The following is a 16097-nucleotide window of genomic DNA, read 5'->3' as shown; positions in this document are numbered from 1 at the left end:
TCTCTATGGCAAATATGATAGATAAAAATTTCGCATCTCAAAAATTATTTTAAAACAATAATAAAAAAATTAAAATTAAAAGAATTTAAGGTCTCCTCAAAGTTGAAAAAAAAAAGAACCTAAGTGAAAAATCAATTGCTGGCATGGCAGTGGAATTATAAATAAGTTAATACACTGTAGAAAGAATTTCAAATGAATAAAACTGGAGTATATTGAAGAAGTTAAAAAAAACATCATACTCTTCCAGGTTTAAATCAGGGAATTAGACTAGAATGAAGAGGCCCTAAAAGACTGGTCCAGGGAAGGAGAATTCCAAACCATATGAGCCAAGTTCAAAGGCTCTCACCTGGGTCAGCTCTCATGCTCCTTGAATTGAGAACTGAATCTAGTCATGCACCAAAATGGTCTGGAATGCTCATTTCACATCCTGGACTCTTATGAAGGCCCTGGTCCTTGACTTGAAGGTATCTACTCAAGCTCACTGTGCCCAAGCTTACCACTAAGGAAAGGATAAGGCAAGTAAGTGGGTGGAGTTTCTGTTTGTATTGTGGTTAGGTCAACCTAGTCACCGCCAGGAAAACTGTAGTAACCACAGTTTACAAAGGGAGGAAGTAAGAAGGTTCCATGGTGGTAAAATACATTGTTAATATCATCCATTCTTCCCCACCCTCCCCGCCTTTGTCTCAGCCTGGTAGGCCAATTCTTTTCTTTCCAATGATCATCAAAGTAAAAATGACAATTTTCTTGTGGCAAAGATTTTAATTTCTGAATGGTGGAGCAATAATGTTGGAAGGTAGATATAATTCTATCACAAGGAACACTCGTGAATATATTGGCCTTAGCGTGGTTTTGCCACGTACTGCTGAAAGCTCATTCCTGAGTTCTCCTTGACTCCTCTCTTCACCATTCTGAATGAAGAACCTAAGAATTTTCAGGAATTCCTCTTATGACATAAGGCGTATATCTTTTAAAATTGTTATTGATGTAAGCTTATGTCAATTTTAGAACTGAATATATCCCTCCTCTCCATCTAGTGGGCCATCCCTTGTAACAAAGACTTTTAAAAAAAGTCCATCAAAAGCAACCAACACATTCACTGTCTAACAGCATTATCAAAGACTTCACCCTCACAGACCCCCATCCCCCATTTCTGCAAAGCAGGAAGGGAGGTATATTTTCTCAAGTGTTCTCCAGAAGTGCAAAGCATTCTTTTTATTCATTATAGTTATACAGCATTCAGTTTCGCTTTAAAAATTCTTTCCAGTTATCTTATTATAGTCATTTTGTATATTATCTTCCTGGTTCTGCTTACTTTACATGAGTGCACAGAGCTCTTCCTATGGTAATGTTTCCCTTCATTCTTTATATTCAACCTTTTTATATAGTACAACAATATTCCATTAGATTCATGTACCATAAGAGTTTTTAGTAGATGTTTAGATTCATACATCTATTTTGAGTCTTTTGTCATCCACAGAAAGTGCTGTTATTAATATTTTGATGTATAACAGACGTTCATTTGTGTCTTAGTCTTCTTAAGGTATATATCTAACAGCTGTTTTAAAAGTTTAATTCCAAATTGCCTGTCGAATGAATTGGAACAATTCACAGCTCCAATAACAGTGAGTATATTAGTGTGCCTGTTCATTCACAGCCAGCTACTCCAACATAATGTTTCCTATTTCTGACATCTTTGAAAATTTTTCAAGTATGAAGCAAAATCTATAGTTATTTTCACTTGCATATTTCTTATGATTAGTAATTTGGAGCAATGATTCATATGTCAACTGTTTACTGACCACATGAGTTTCACCACTTAATACACTGGGGAGTGGCTCCTGGTTTCTGTTAATTTTCCATTATTTCATACCCTTATCAGAGATCTTTGATGCAATTTTTTTTCTTTCAGTAGTTTTTCACTTTGTATCCTAATTGCATTGATTTTGCATGTGCAAAACATTTTCAATTTCACATGAATTAAATTATTTTATTTTTTGTGATAAACGTTATCACTTGTTTAGTTTATAATAATCCCACTAGAATTGGAACACTAATCCATTGTTGGTGGAGCTTCGAACTGATCCAACCATTTTGGAGAACAATTTGGAATTATGCCCAAAGGGCTATAAAACTGTGCATACCCTTTGACCCAGCAATATCACTTTTGGGTCTTTTTCCCGAAGAGATCATGGAAGGGGGAAAAGGACCCACATGTACAAAAATATTTATAGCTGCTCTTTACGTGGTGGCAAAGAATTGGAAGTTGAGGGGGTGCCCATCAATTGGGGAATGGCTAGACAAGTTGTGGTATATGAATACAATGGAATACTATTGTGCTATAAGAAATGATGAGCAGGAGGAGTTCAGAGAAACCTGGAGGGTCTTGCGTGGGCTGATGATGAGTGAGATGAGCAGAACTAGAAGAACAATGTACACAGTAACATCAACATTGAGTGTTGATCTACTGTGATGGACTATATTCTTCTCACCAATGCAATGGCACAGAAGAGTTCCAGGGAACTCGTGATGGAAGAGGATCTCCAAATCCAGGAAAAAAAAAAAAAGAACTGCAGAGTATAGATGCTAAATGAACCTTACTATTTCTTTTGTTTTTGATGCTGTTGTTTTTTTTTCTATTTTGAGGTTTTCCATCATTGCTCTGATTTTTTTCTCTTATAACATGAGTAATGCAGAAATAGGATTAATGTTATTATGTGTGTGTGTGTGTGTATGTGTATATATATATATATATATATATATATATATATATATATATATATATATATATATATATATATATATATAAAACCTATATCAGATTATCTGCTGTCTAGGGGAGGGGGGAGGGAGGGGAGGGGAGGGAGAAAAATCTGAAATTGTAAAGCTTGTATAAACAAAGGTTGAGAACTATCTTTACATGTAATGGAAAAAAATACTTTATTAATTTAAAAAAAATAATAATCCCACTAGTCAGAGCTATGAAAAATACCTGATTTCATGTTCTCCTAACTTTTTATGGTGTGACTTTTCCAGTTAAGAAAATCATGTTGAGTTATTTAGGATATAAGGTATAAGATGTTGAATAAACTTAATTGCTGCCAAACTGCTCTGTAGTTTTAAAAACTACCAATTTTTCCAAATAATGAATCCTTCCCTAAATAATTTTTTCTCAATCATGTTATATTGAACACTGGGCTACTGAGCTTTTTATTTTTCCAATTATTCCTTATCTAGATGTGATCCATTGCCCTAGGCTTCTTTTTTTTCTTTTCTTACTCCTATTAAATATGTTTGAAGATTAGTGGGTTCTTTTTTTGGGGGGGGGCAATGAAGGTTAAGTGACTTGCCCAGGGTCACAGAGCTAGTAAGTGTCAAGTGTCTGAGGCTAGATTTGAACTCCGGCCCTCCTGAATCTAGGGCTGGTGCTTTATCCACTGTGCCGCCTAGCTCTCCCAGATTAGTTTTTTTTTAAATAATATAATTTGATATTTGAAAGTCTTGTGTAATTTAAGATTCTAAATGTGGATTCTAATCTGTTCCCCCAGTTTTGGGGGAAACTGACTAAAAATCACTGATAAAACGAGTTTAGGTTTTTAAGGGTTTATTGGAAAATAGAAAGAAAAAAAGATTGAGAACAGAATTCTAACAGCCTGGCATTCCTATCTTTCCTCAGACTTCCTGTGAAGTCCTCTGCCGCCACCACCATCAAGTCAGGAAGCCAAAAAACCCCAGCGCTCTCTGCGCAGGCTCCCTTTCCTCCTTCCTGTCTCCTCCCAGACCATAGGAGGCTCCTCAAGTTGATTGGCTGGTAGCCTTGACAGACAGCACCCATGAGCAAACGTCATTTCCTGACGCCAAGGAAAAGCCTCAATGCCTCTGAGGCATTTTCCTCATGGTGGAGCTTTCCCACAGCAAGTCTCCAGTAGGTGGCGTCATTCCAATCATTACAGTCCCCCCTTTTGTTCCTCAAGAAACAAAATGTTTCCTTGACGGAATAGTAAAAAGAATATAATAACTATTGCTAACTAATAATATGTGAACAACAATATAGAAAAGGAAGAGAGGAAAGTTTTGTCCAGAGGGGTGATTTTTTTTTTTCTCCTTTCTCTTTTATGTTGTTCTGTTTAACTAAAAAAGACCAGAAAGGGTTATTGAACCCTATTGCTTGATACCTCACTGAAAACATTGAATATTGAAATCTTATTTCTTTTTGATAAATTAATCACCACTTTAAGTATCTGCTACTGTTATACTAGAGAATTCATGTATAAGATGATGTGGTTTACTTGCTAAAAGAAGATTATAAAATAATGTCTAATATAATCAGCTATTTACATTCATTTATTATTTATATGTCATTATACGCTGGGTATGGTTTGGAATTATTGTATATATCACTAATATATTCTCAGTTATGCAGCATAGCACGCATTTTTACCATCATACTGTCTTTGGTGAAATTAATGAGATTTCAGAAATATGGAAACTTATCATTTCAGAGACTAACTTGCTATGAACTCTGATGCAGGCCCTGGAGAGAATATATGTGCAACAAAAGGAGAGACAGGTATACGTAAGTCCATGGTTTGCTTATGATGGTGACTATGTAGAGCACAATTACTAGGCACAGTCCAGTATTCATCCTCTCTCCCTCCTAATTTAACCTAATTTAACTGAACTTATTTATCTTTTTATCTCACTCTGTTGAACTCACCTGTGGCCTAGCACAATCACTGGCTGTCTCGGGAACCATAAGATATGGTATGATAACCTTTCCATAACATTTTCAGGTGTCATGAACACATACTAAATTTGGCTTTGATCCAGACACATGGTGGTAAAAAGTGTTACTGATTGCAAAACTACCTCAACCCTCTATTGGAAGTCTAAGGATATAAAGAAGGGAATGTAATGGAATTTACTAATTTGATCATTGACAATGCTATGCTAAGGTTTAGTAAAAAATACAGCAATTCAAACAGTTAAAGAAGAGAATCCAGCTTTCCAGACCAGAGTCCAGAATCCAGAATCCAGACCAGAGTCCAGAATCCAGTTTTCCAGACCAGAATCCAGTTTCCTCCTGATGACATCTTACCACTTCAAGAAGACAAGAGAAATCAGAGACTCTATATGAACTGTTTTGTTTTGTTAGTTTTTACTATCTCCTTTCTGTTATAATATACATCATCTGTAACATGTACCCTATGCAAAGGCCCTCCCTTTGCAAGACTAATGTCAAAGCGTCAGTTCATGAGGACAAAAAAAAAAATAGCCCCTCTGGACAAAATCTTCCTCTCTTCCTTTTCTATATTGATGTTCACATATTATTAGTTAGCAATAGTTATTATATTCTTTTCACTGTTCTGTCAAGGAAACATTTTGTTTCTTGAGGAACAAAAGGGGGGACTGTAATGATTGGAATGACGCCACCTACTGGAGACTTGCTGTGGGAAAGCTCCACCATGAGGAAAATGCCTCAGAGGCATTGTGGCTTTTCCTTGGCGTCAGGAAATGACGTTTTCTCATGGGTGCTGTCTATCAAGGCTACCAGCCAATCAACTTGAGGAGCCTCCTATGGTCTGGGAGGAGACAGGAAGGAGGAAAGGGAGCCTGCGCAGAGAGCGCTGGGTTTTTTTTGGCTTCCTGACTTGATGGTGGTGGCAGCAGAGGACTTCACAGGAAATTTGAGGAAAGATAGGAATGCCAGGCTGCTAGAATTCTGTTCTCAATCTTTTTCTTTCTATTTTCCAATAAACTCTTAAAAACCTAAACTTGTTTTATCAGTGATTTTTAGTCAGTTTCCCCCAAAACTGGGGGAACAGATTAGAATCCACATTTAGAATCTTAAATTACACAGTCTTAACTCTCCAGAGGGGGCATTTCAAAAATTTAAATGGTAAATCATCATTAAGCACTTTCTAATCTACTCCAACTAATATAATTTCTTTGTTGTGGAAATTGATAATTCCACTACAAAGAATGTTTATCTGAATCTGTTAAGATGAAACTTAATGAGGGCACACAAAATAAGTTATACATTTGTGTTAAAAGAAGAATCAACTAGATAAATGTACCATGAGACATATATGACTGGCTAGGTAATCCTTCATCTTGGGGTTTTAGTACTAAGAAAATCAACAGCATGATATGGAGCCAAGAAAATTAAATTGATATTAAACTTCGTTAAATGTGCAGGGAACAATTCTCTGTACTCTACCCTTATCTGACCATATTTGGAATGTTGTAGTCAGTGTGGGTTGTCATATTTTAGGAGATAGGGGCCCAGGAGGCCAAAGGACCTCAAGATGGGTGAACTGTACAAGTATAGGACAAAGGAACTAGGGATGGTCAGCCTGGAAAAGAGAGGACCAGGAAGGTAGGCAAAGGAGAGTTGGTAAAGGATAGCAATCTATAAAGTATCTGAAAGGCCATCATGGGGAAGAAGGATTAAATTTAATCTATTTAGCCTTCAAGATCAGAACTATGACCAAATAGAGAAAATTGCTGAGAGGCAAATTTCAATCAGTTAGTCAAGAAATATTTACTAGGTGCTACTATATGCCAGGTAAAGCAACTAGGTGGCTTAGTGGATGGAGCACTGGGCCTAGAGTAGAAAGACTGGAGTTCAAATTTGGCCTCAGATATTTATTGACTGGGTAACCCTGGGCAAGTCACTTAACCTCTGTTTGTCTTAATCATCATGGAGAAGGAAATGGCAAACCACTCCAGCATCTTTGCCAAGAAAACCCTATGAACAGTATTGGCATGCTGTGGTTCATGGGGGTCACAAAGAGTTGGAAATGACTGAACAACTGAACAACAACAATGTTCCAAGGTGCTGTACTAAGTGTGGGGAATGCAAACAAAAGCAAAAGATAGTCCTTGCTCTCAAAGAGTTTGGTCTAATGCAGGAGACAACAGGAAAACAACTATGTTCAAACAAAATATGCACTGGAAGAAAGATATTTAAGATCACTGTGCCCAGAATAAATTGGAAATAATCAACAAAGGGAGGCACTAGCATTCAGAAGGATTGGGAAAGGCTTCTTGTAGGATGTGGAATTTTATTTGTGACATAAAAGTAACCAAGGAAGCCAGGAGGCAGAGGTGAGGAGGGAGAGAATTACAGACACGGAGGGACTTCAACTCAAGAAATTCCTAATAAATAAAGCTTTCCAAAAGTGTAATGGATTGAACACAGACTGAAGCATGCTATTTTTTACTTTCTTTCATTTCCCCCCTTTTATTCAAGTTTTTCTCATACAAAATTACTAATATTGTACTGTTTTATATAACTATATATGTATAGCCTATATTTGATTGCTTACCACCTCAAGGAGGAGGTTGGGGAGGAAAAGGAAAGATAAAATTTGGAACTCAAAACTTTAAATAAAAATGTATACATTTTTTAAAAAGTGTAATGGACTAAGTAGGTTCCCCCTCACTAGAGGTATTCTGGTTTTTAAAAATTAATTGATTAATTTATTGCTGGGCACACAGCTGGATGATGACTCTGCCAGAGCATGATGAGAGGGATTTCTGACTCAGATACTGGTTGGACTATATGGTCTTATAGGTCCCTTCAAATTTTGAGATTTTGTTGTTCTACCCCTAATATCATCAGCACCACCCCCACTCCTAAAACCCAAGTCAATCCATGCTCTGATCTACTGCACTCTTGAACTTTCTTATCCTGAAAGCTTTTGCCTACAAAGTACAGCTACAGTCTTAAAGGAGATACTGGGAATAAGTGGCTTTTCAAAAATTGGTACTACCAGCTGGATGGAGATCCATATCCCATCATTGGGCAAATGGACAGATTACTAACATAAGGCAAGCCCCAAATCTGAATCAGTGGCAGGTTAGGTGAACCATTGCCTCAAGGTATTTTATTTATAGGCCTATGGCCTATTGTGGAAGCCCGAGTTTGGGCATTTGGTAGGGTACCCAAACTATTTTGCTCCCAGAAACTATGTGATCAGGGAATTTCGGTCAGCCAGACCTGGCTGTAAGTAATCAAAAGTATTTGACAGCCACCATAAACACGATTCATTTACACAAGGCTTTGTAAATGCAATTGTTCACTCCCTAGCAGAGAAATCCATATCTGATGAAGTACTCATGTACTTTCCCCACCTGTTTGTGCCCTTGCAGGAAAAGGATGGAAAAGTCTTTTCCATGATTGGTTAGATCACTGAATACCATAACCTTTCACTTGGTCTTCCAGGTGACCTTTCACCCAGTGTTGCCTAGTTAACCCTGGCCTGGAATGACATCAGCCAATAGCGGGAAGGCTTTAAGCCAAAATAAGAGTAAGAAAACCTGCTCCAAATATCCTCGTTATGGAAGTAGAGACATAATATACTAATATTACATACATTTTACTCTGTAAATGTTATAGAGAATGCCTTGAAGGAGAAAATTGTCAGGGCCACCTGATATTGGCAAATAGTCATTGAATATGCAGAAAAAAAAAAACCTTTTAAAAAGAGTGAATCACAGTGAGTGTTCAGGGTGATACTCACTAACTCCTTGGAATCCTCCTCCCTTTTTGCCGATTCCTGTGTGAAAGGATCTCTGACTCTTTTCATGGTTAATTGACACATCTCTTGTCAATTCTTCTTGGTGTTTGTCACAAACCATAAGTTCTCCTGAAATTGATTAATTCTTCTGCTTATTCTTTTTTCAGAACACCTTTAAATGGCCCCTTAGTATTTCTGAGAAGGACTAAGAAACTAATACTTCTCTAATCCATCCTCTTAGTGGTTAGGCTCATGAAAAAAAAAAGATAATTTTCTTCATGAAAAGGAAAAAAATTGAACTTAACCTCCTCCATAAAATAAATGAAATTGTCATAATAGCACTGCGTGAAAATGATCTTAGGAATAGGCTAGGCACTGCTCCCTCTCTGACAATGTGTAAAGTCTATAGTGGCATATTTTACACATTGTGTTTGCCACACCAAAACAACTATCAAATGGATATAAACAAAGGGGTGTTTTGAATATGTTAGCAGTGAAATCATCAACATAATAGTTGGAATGACTGATGATGTTGAGTGGATTTCACAAATGAAAAACTATGTTCCAAGCAAAAATGTCACTGGATAAAAGACAAACTCATTGCACATCAGCATCTGATAAGCTGGTCATTATTAGGTTTTTCTGTGAAAATGTCAGCAACATTGCTGATTTATAGGGAGGTCAAAGTCATTAGACCTTCTGGACTGGAAAGCTTGCAAAGCATCAGCATTTTATTTACACTATTTCCAGCCTCCAAAATGCAGGTAAATAATTGATATACATATAGCATATAATTATAACTTTGCTTTCAATAGAGTTTAAAGACCATAGCAAGCAATTAATAAATTCTTATCATAGCTATGCTATGGCACTGGGTACTAGAAACTCTTTCTTGAAAAACTCTAAACTCTAGAAAGCAATACAACCAAAGAATTATTAAATAGAACTATTGGAAGATAAAATGTCCATATAATAACATTGTAGCAGCACTTTTGTTTGAAAGAACTTTTTAGCTTAAATATGAACATGAATGGTGGAGTGACTAATTCTTTGAGCTAATATCTACCAAACAGTATATTGGGCATAGAAAACATCATCAAACAGTGTACTCATAACTGATCTTACTACTACGCACAGAATAAAGAACAATTTTTAGCAAAGTAATAAGCAGTTTTTTGAACTCATTCATTAATTGAATATTTATTAAGCATTTAAAATAGAAATAAAAAACAAATATCTATTATTTAAAATATTATGTATGTTATATATAAATAAAATAAAATTATAAATATATAAAATAAAAATAAAAATAGTTTCTGCATCAAGATCATTGAGGATCTAACATATATAGAGATAAATAAATATAAAGTGACCCAAGGAAGGAGAGAACATTTAGGAGAAACAGGAAAGACTCAAAAAAAGGAGTGGCACTTGAGCTGAGTCATTAAGGAAAATAAGAGTAATAAAAGATGGAAGTAAAGAGGATTTTCACTCTAGGAGGAATCTTCTATAACATGCTATCTCCACTTTGGCCACCATCCCCATAAGCCATGCACTGGAAACTTGGATTCTGCTTTTAGAATACTAGGCTTTCATTTAATCTTATTCAGTGCAAGGCAAGCCTCCACAGCAACCAGCACCTGGTGAGCTCCACACAATGCCACCTTCCCAATTTATTTATTGTCTTCCACCATTAGAATGGAAGTTCTTCAAGGTAAAAACTATCTTCCTGGTATTCACATTCCTAGAATTTAGCATATGACATCTACCAACCTACCTACCTAAATATCTATCAATTATCTATCACCTACCTTTCTCTCTCTCTCTCTCTCTCTCTCTCATTGTGGAGAATTCTATTTGAAGCCACAGAAACAAGAAATAGAAGGCATGGAGATAGGAGATAAAAGGATGAGTTCAACAACTCATCAGCAACTAGTAGGCCATTTTGATGGGAATAAATCTGAAAAAGTAGACTATTTACATCTTTAAGAACTCCTTTATAATACTGATGAAAGGGTTGACTATAGAAGCTTGTTTTTTGATATAAATATATAAGACAAAGGTATATAAAGATATGGATGTATATCTATATCTATCTAAAAACCAGAATGAGACATGAGATATAATATAATTGCCAAAGACATCTAGAAATACTTGGGCTTTTGTTAAACTCAAGGTTCCTATGAAGTCATATATATTACATATGATCCCATGAAGTACTAGAGAAGAATTATAATTCCCTCAGATCTCTCACAAGTAGCAATGCAATCTTTGTTTTTTGGTTTTTTGTTTTTTTGGCAGGGCAATGAGGATTAAGTGACTTGCCCAGGGTCACACAGCTAGTAAGTGTCAAGTTTCTGAGATTGGATTTGAACTCAGGTTCTCCTCAATCCAAGGCCAGTGCTTTATCCACTGTGCCACCTAGCTGCCCCAAGCAATGCAATTGTAAAGAGTTACATGTCATAATTCAGTGATCACCTAAATATACCTTACTCCATTGAGTAGCCTCAGCTACTCATAACAATATAGACTTAGTTATTACCTTTAAAATGGTAAAGTATATGTATCTTATCTGTCAGAAAACTAAGCTAGGGGGCGGCTAGGTGGTGCAGTGGATAAAGCACCGGCCCTGGATTCAGGAGTACCTGAGTTCAAATCCGGCCTCAGATACTTGACACTTACTAGCTGTGTGGCCCTGGGCAAGTCACTTAACCCCCATTGCTCTGCAAACAAAACAAACAAACAAAAAAACAAAAAAACAAAACAGAAAACTAAGCTAAGTGAGCTGTTTTTCATCTCTATATTCACCAGTGCTTTGCACACAACCAAGTACTTATTAATCGTTTGTAGAACTATTCTGAAGCTGCTTTATGGGGTCAGCAATATGACAAATGATAAGTCTGAAGAACTGTGGTAATACATAAGTCAGCATCAGGGAAAGATATTCATTAAAAACAGAATCACCAGCATTCCTTGAATTTTGCAACCTAAACGTTATTATGTTCTAAAATGTGCTAATTGATGAAGAAAGAGAAGTTCAATATGCTTTCTATAATAATTTCATTCTCTATATTTGTATCTCTACTCTCAAGGAGATTACATTTTATGGGAAGCATATAACAATTAAACAAATTAAAAATACATATGATAGTTTGAGGAGGGACAGAATATTAAAAATTAAGGGGATCAGGAAAAGGTTGGGGTTTTTTTTGGGTAGAATATGGTACGTTAATTTGTGAAAGAAACTACAGATTCCCAATGGCATAAAATGCATTTGATAGGGACAACTTTTGCAAAAGTATGGAAGTATTGAATTTTGTAATAAGTATTCCAGTTTGGCTGGGATATAGAGTACGTAAAAGGGAATTGTAAGTAATGTCTCCAAAGATGGCCTGGAGTCAGACTGAGAGGCTTTTTTTTTGAGAGGCCTCTCTTTTGGCGGGGGGGGGGGGGGGCGGGGGGAGCAGGACAATGAGGGTTAAGTGACTTGCCCAGGGTCACTCAACTAGTAAGTGTCAAGTGTCTGAGGCAGAATTTGAACTCAGGTCCTCCTGATTCCAGGGCCGGTGATTTCTCCACTGTACCACCTAGCTGCCCCTGAAAGGCCTTTAAATGCCAAAGATTTTTGAGTAGTACAGTGACATAATAAGTCCTGAAATACAGGGAAACTACTTGGCCACTATTTGGAAAAAGTAGGAGAGGGAAGTATCTGGAAGAAGGGAAAACAATTAGGAGGACCTTAAAATAGTCTAGTTCAGAGGTGTCAAACATGAAGCCATATAGTCTAAACCAGATTAAAATGTTAACAAGCAGCCCATTGGCATCCTTATTCTTGGGGGGAATGTCCCCCAGTTTCTATTTGAGGTTGACAGCACTGGTCTAAGTGACAACTGATAAGGGCCTGAACTAGCAAGGTAATTTTGTGACTAGAGACAAGAGAACAAGAGATGGTATAGAGAGCAAAAGAAACAGACCCCAGGACAGAGCCTGGGAAGATACAATGGGTTCAGGTTTAGGAAAAAGATGACGACTGAGGAGTGGTCAGGCAGGCTGAAGGAGAAGGAAGGCATATCCTTGAGGAGGAGTGTATCAACAAAATCAAATGTTACAGAGAAGTAAAAAAAGTTGATATCTAAGAAAAAAACAGAGTATGTAGCAATTAAGAGATCATTGATAACCTTGTAGAAAGCAGTTATAGTAGAAAAATGAGGGGAAAGACAGAAAATGGAAGCAATATTATAGGAATTTGTCTATGAAAGGGAGAGATACCTAGAATGACAGCTTGAGGCAGAGTGGAATCAGACAGAAATTTTTAAGGGTTGGGGAAAAGCCGAGCGCTTTTATAGGAATCAAGGAAAGAGAAGATACGGATATAACCTTGACGCAATTGATATGTTTTGAAGAGGTCAAATTTGAGGTACCAATGGGTTGTCCAGGTTCGGATTGATATTCAATAGAAATATTTGGTCAGGAAGACAAGTTGGAGATAGAGATTTGGATATCATCTGTATAGGTAAAACATTGGAAATTAGGTAACCAAGAAAGAAAGTAAAGAGGGAAGAAAGAAGTTCAAGAGCAGGATGTTGCAAAACATATTTTAAAGGAGTTAAGTGATGAGAAAAGAATTCAATGAAGGAAATGGAAAAGGATGGGTCAGAAATCAAAAAAGAAGTATCATGTCACTGAAACCAAACTAGAACAAAGTGGCAAGGAGGAAAATTTAACAGTGTTAAATGCTGCTTAAAATTTAATTCTTACCAAAAAAGCATTAAACAAACATCATCATACATATTTTACAAGGATAATGAAGAATACAAATAAGGGATTTGTAAGACACTCTACAATGCGATGATGAAGGACAATGCAACACATGTTTGTACTCTAATACTTTTTGTTTCAATTTTAAGAATAAAATTATTCTAATTATCTAATAGCATCATTTAAATGCTTAACAATAATAATATCACATAGGCATATTAAGCAGAAATGGCAAAGTCCATCCATATTTCAAGCAGTGACACATCTTAAGTTCTCATAATACAGTTTATGCAAACATCAATACACACCATCCATCCTTTCACACATCCTTCATAATATTCAGTTGCTTAATTACATTAGGGGAAACTAAAGTCTACACTTACCATTCATTTATATTTGAAAAAGAATTAATTTTAACTTGTACTAGTACTTGTTAAGGCATATGCCTTCTTAAAATAATTTTTTAAAAATATAAATAAGGTGATAAAACTACTATACTAGTGCAATAGGTAGAAGAAAATGTAGTAGTCCATGCTATAAAATGTACTGAGAATTTTTTTAAAAGGATTTTTTTTTAAAGGCTCCCTCAACATTCTGGTTTTCATTAGGGGGTGGAAGATTATTTCTCATGATCATTTCAATTTTAGGTATAAAACCTCAATGCATATACACATGTGTATATATACTATGTAGATTGTACATATTTGTACCTATGAGAACATTTATATGTGTAATCAGAAACCTTTAGTATTTTTCTGATGGTTGAGTATTAAAATCCCATTTCAGTTAGCTTTTTATATGTCAGGGATGACATGGAAACTTCTCCTTTATCATAATAGCCATTACAGGTCATTTAGAATCATAACTAGATCTGATATTGTTATGAGCTTTTTCAGCTTGATAAGAAGGCACTAGTTACAGAGAAATAGCCTCGATGCACTTAAAATACTTCTTGATTCTGCTCTTGGGCTACTTGGACATTATAAAAAAATGATAGAAAAGGTGTGCCTTGTAATTATGATTATAAAACTACCTGTAAAAGCTCAAATAAAACTAATTTAGAGGACTAGACAAGAATCCAAACTAAAAGACTGGGTTACTTACCAGTAATGGGAGTTCTCTGACTGAAAATTTACTCCACAGATCCATAGATATTGGAATTATTCACATGTGCCACCTCAAGGAATCGGGAGCTGTTGAAATGAGAATTTCCAGAAGGTTGGCACGTGCCTTGTAGCATGTGCCAAGTGCTGGTCGATTCCCTCCCTGTGCAAGCCATAGCAGCTTGACCCCCAACTCTGTAATTTGGATTATATGGCTGGGACACATATTCTAAATACACAAGGCAGGGTGTGTTTGTGAGAATGGCTCTTAATAGGAGATTACCCAATTACCCAATCAAAGAACTCCAGTTACTAGTAGGTAATCCTTATTTTCCCATTGTTTTGTTCTCTTCCACATTCTCCACTCTTTGGAAACTAGAAGTAGCACCCTAAGGAGAGGTGGATGTAGAGCTAAGTTCATATTCCCAAGTCTGGCTCACACGCATACAAAATATACTAAAGATATAAAAAATACTTGCCTTCAAACAGTAGATAACTTTTCACACATACTAAATTAAAATTTCAGTCATACATACTATATTTCTTACCTTGGGCTTGCAGCTTCCTTAAGAGTTTGGCATCTGTATTATCAAGAAATTCACTGCTGCCAACATTTGGAGGTCGACCTTTGCGCCTTCTCATTCTGGATTCCTCTCTAGCACGCTGTCTGTCTGGATTGGGTGGTCGTCCTCTACGACCTTCCATTGCCCTGATTCGGGGGATGACTTCCTCTTCCTTCAGAAGACACCACTGCATTCCCTTTTAATTAATATTTTACATAATTATATGATGAACAAAATGAACATAACATACCATTCTATTTAGGTAAAAAAAATAGCAATATGTCTAAGTATAGAAAATTCAGCTAGTTGACAGAGATAGGGTAATTTCATAGAAATTTTCAAATGTACACAACTGGAAACAATTTTACACAATTTATATTTCAGATCATACATAATTATTTCTGATTTTGGAGTCTGCTTACATGTATTATTTAAATAAATTCCCCAAACACCGTGAAGGTAACTTCTGGTTGAATTGATTTGCTGCAGGTTGTCAACAGTGTGATTACTGTCAGAGAATCAGTAGCACTGGCTGTTCAAACACATCAATAATGTTAAAGGATTATGGTGACTAGGAAGATTCTGGCTTACCAGTTGAACTGAAAGTTAAAGGAAGAGTGGTTTAGGAACCACTCTACTGGAGTTTAGGAACTACAATATTGTGAAAGACAACCTCCCTAGTGTTTGTTTTCTCATACTTTGTAAGCTTCAACAAAAACAAATATATCAATAGCTTATTTACATATCAGAGGAATGTGAATTATTTTTCTCATCCATCGTTTTCTGTTCTCATGTTGGCATAAAACAAGGACAAAACCTGAAAAAGTAAAGTGCTCAGACAAAGGGGAGGTGATATTTTCAAGAAGACTTTTTATGATTTTACTTGTTTTTTTCTCCTAGACTGAGAAGCTTATGATGATCATTTTTTTTGAAGGAACTAATTCTTTTGTTGATGTTTTATTTAAAATAAGTATACTATAAAGCCTCTGGACGACATAAATTTATTTAAGCAAATCTGAATTTAAAAGCAATCTTGAACTCTTAGGTTACACTTTAAGCAACTGACTATGAAAAGCATCACTGAAAAAGGAAAATTTTTACAGACTTTTAAATTTTCTATAAGCCTTATATCTACCTTTGAATAGAGATCA

General features: G+C 36.0%; 1 protein-coding gene across 1 annotated transcript in view; it reads right to left on the bottom strand.

The window, feature by feature from the left end:
- BAZ2B (bromodomain adjacent to zinc finger domain 2B) overlaps positions 1-16097 on the bottom strand; it is a 358773-nt gene that overhangs the window by 85972 nt on the left and 256704 nt on the right. The window contains 1 exon segment of the mRNA XM_043993621.1: positions 14932-15142. Within this exon segment, the coding sequence (XP_043849556.1) occupies positions 14932-15142 (211 nt within the window).

Source organism: Dromiciops gliroides, chromosome 3 (genome assembly GCF_019393635.1).
Source record: "Dromiciops gliroides isolate mDroGli1 chromosome 3, mDroGli1.pri, whole genome shotgun sequence".
NCBI lineage: Eukaryota > Metazoa > Chordata > Mammalia > Microbiotheria > Microbiotheriidae > Dromiciops > Dromiciops gliroides.
Note: the sequence above shows the minus strand (reverse complement) of the source record. Positions and strands in the feature narration are given on the sequence as shown.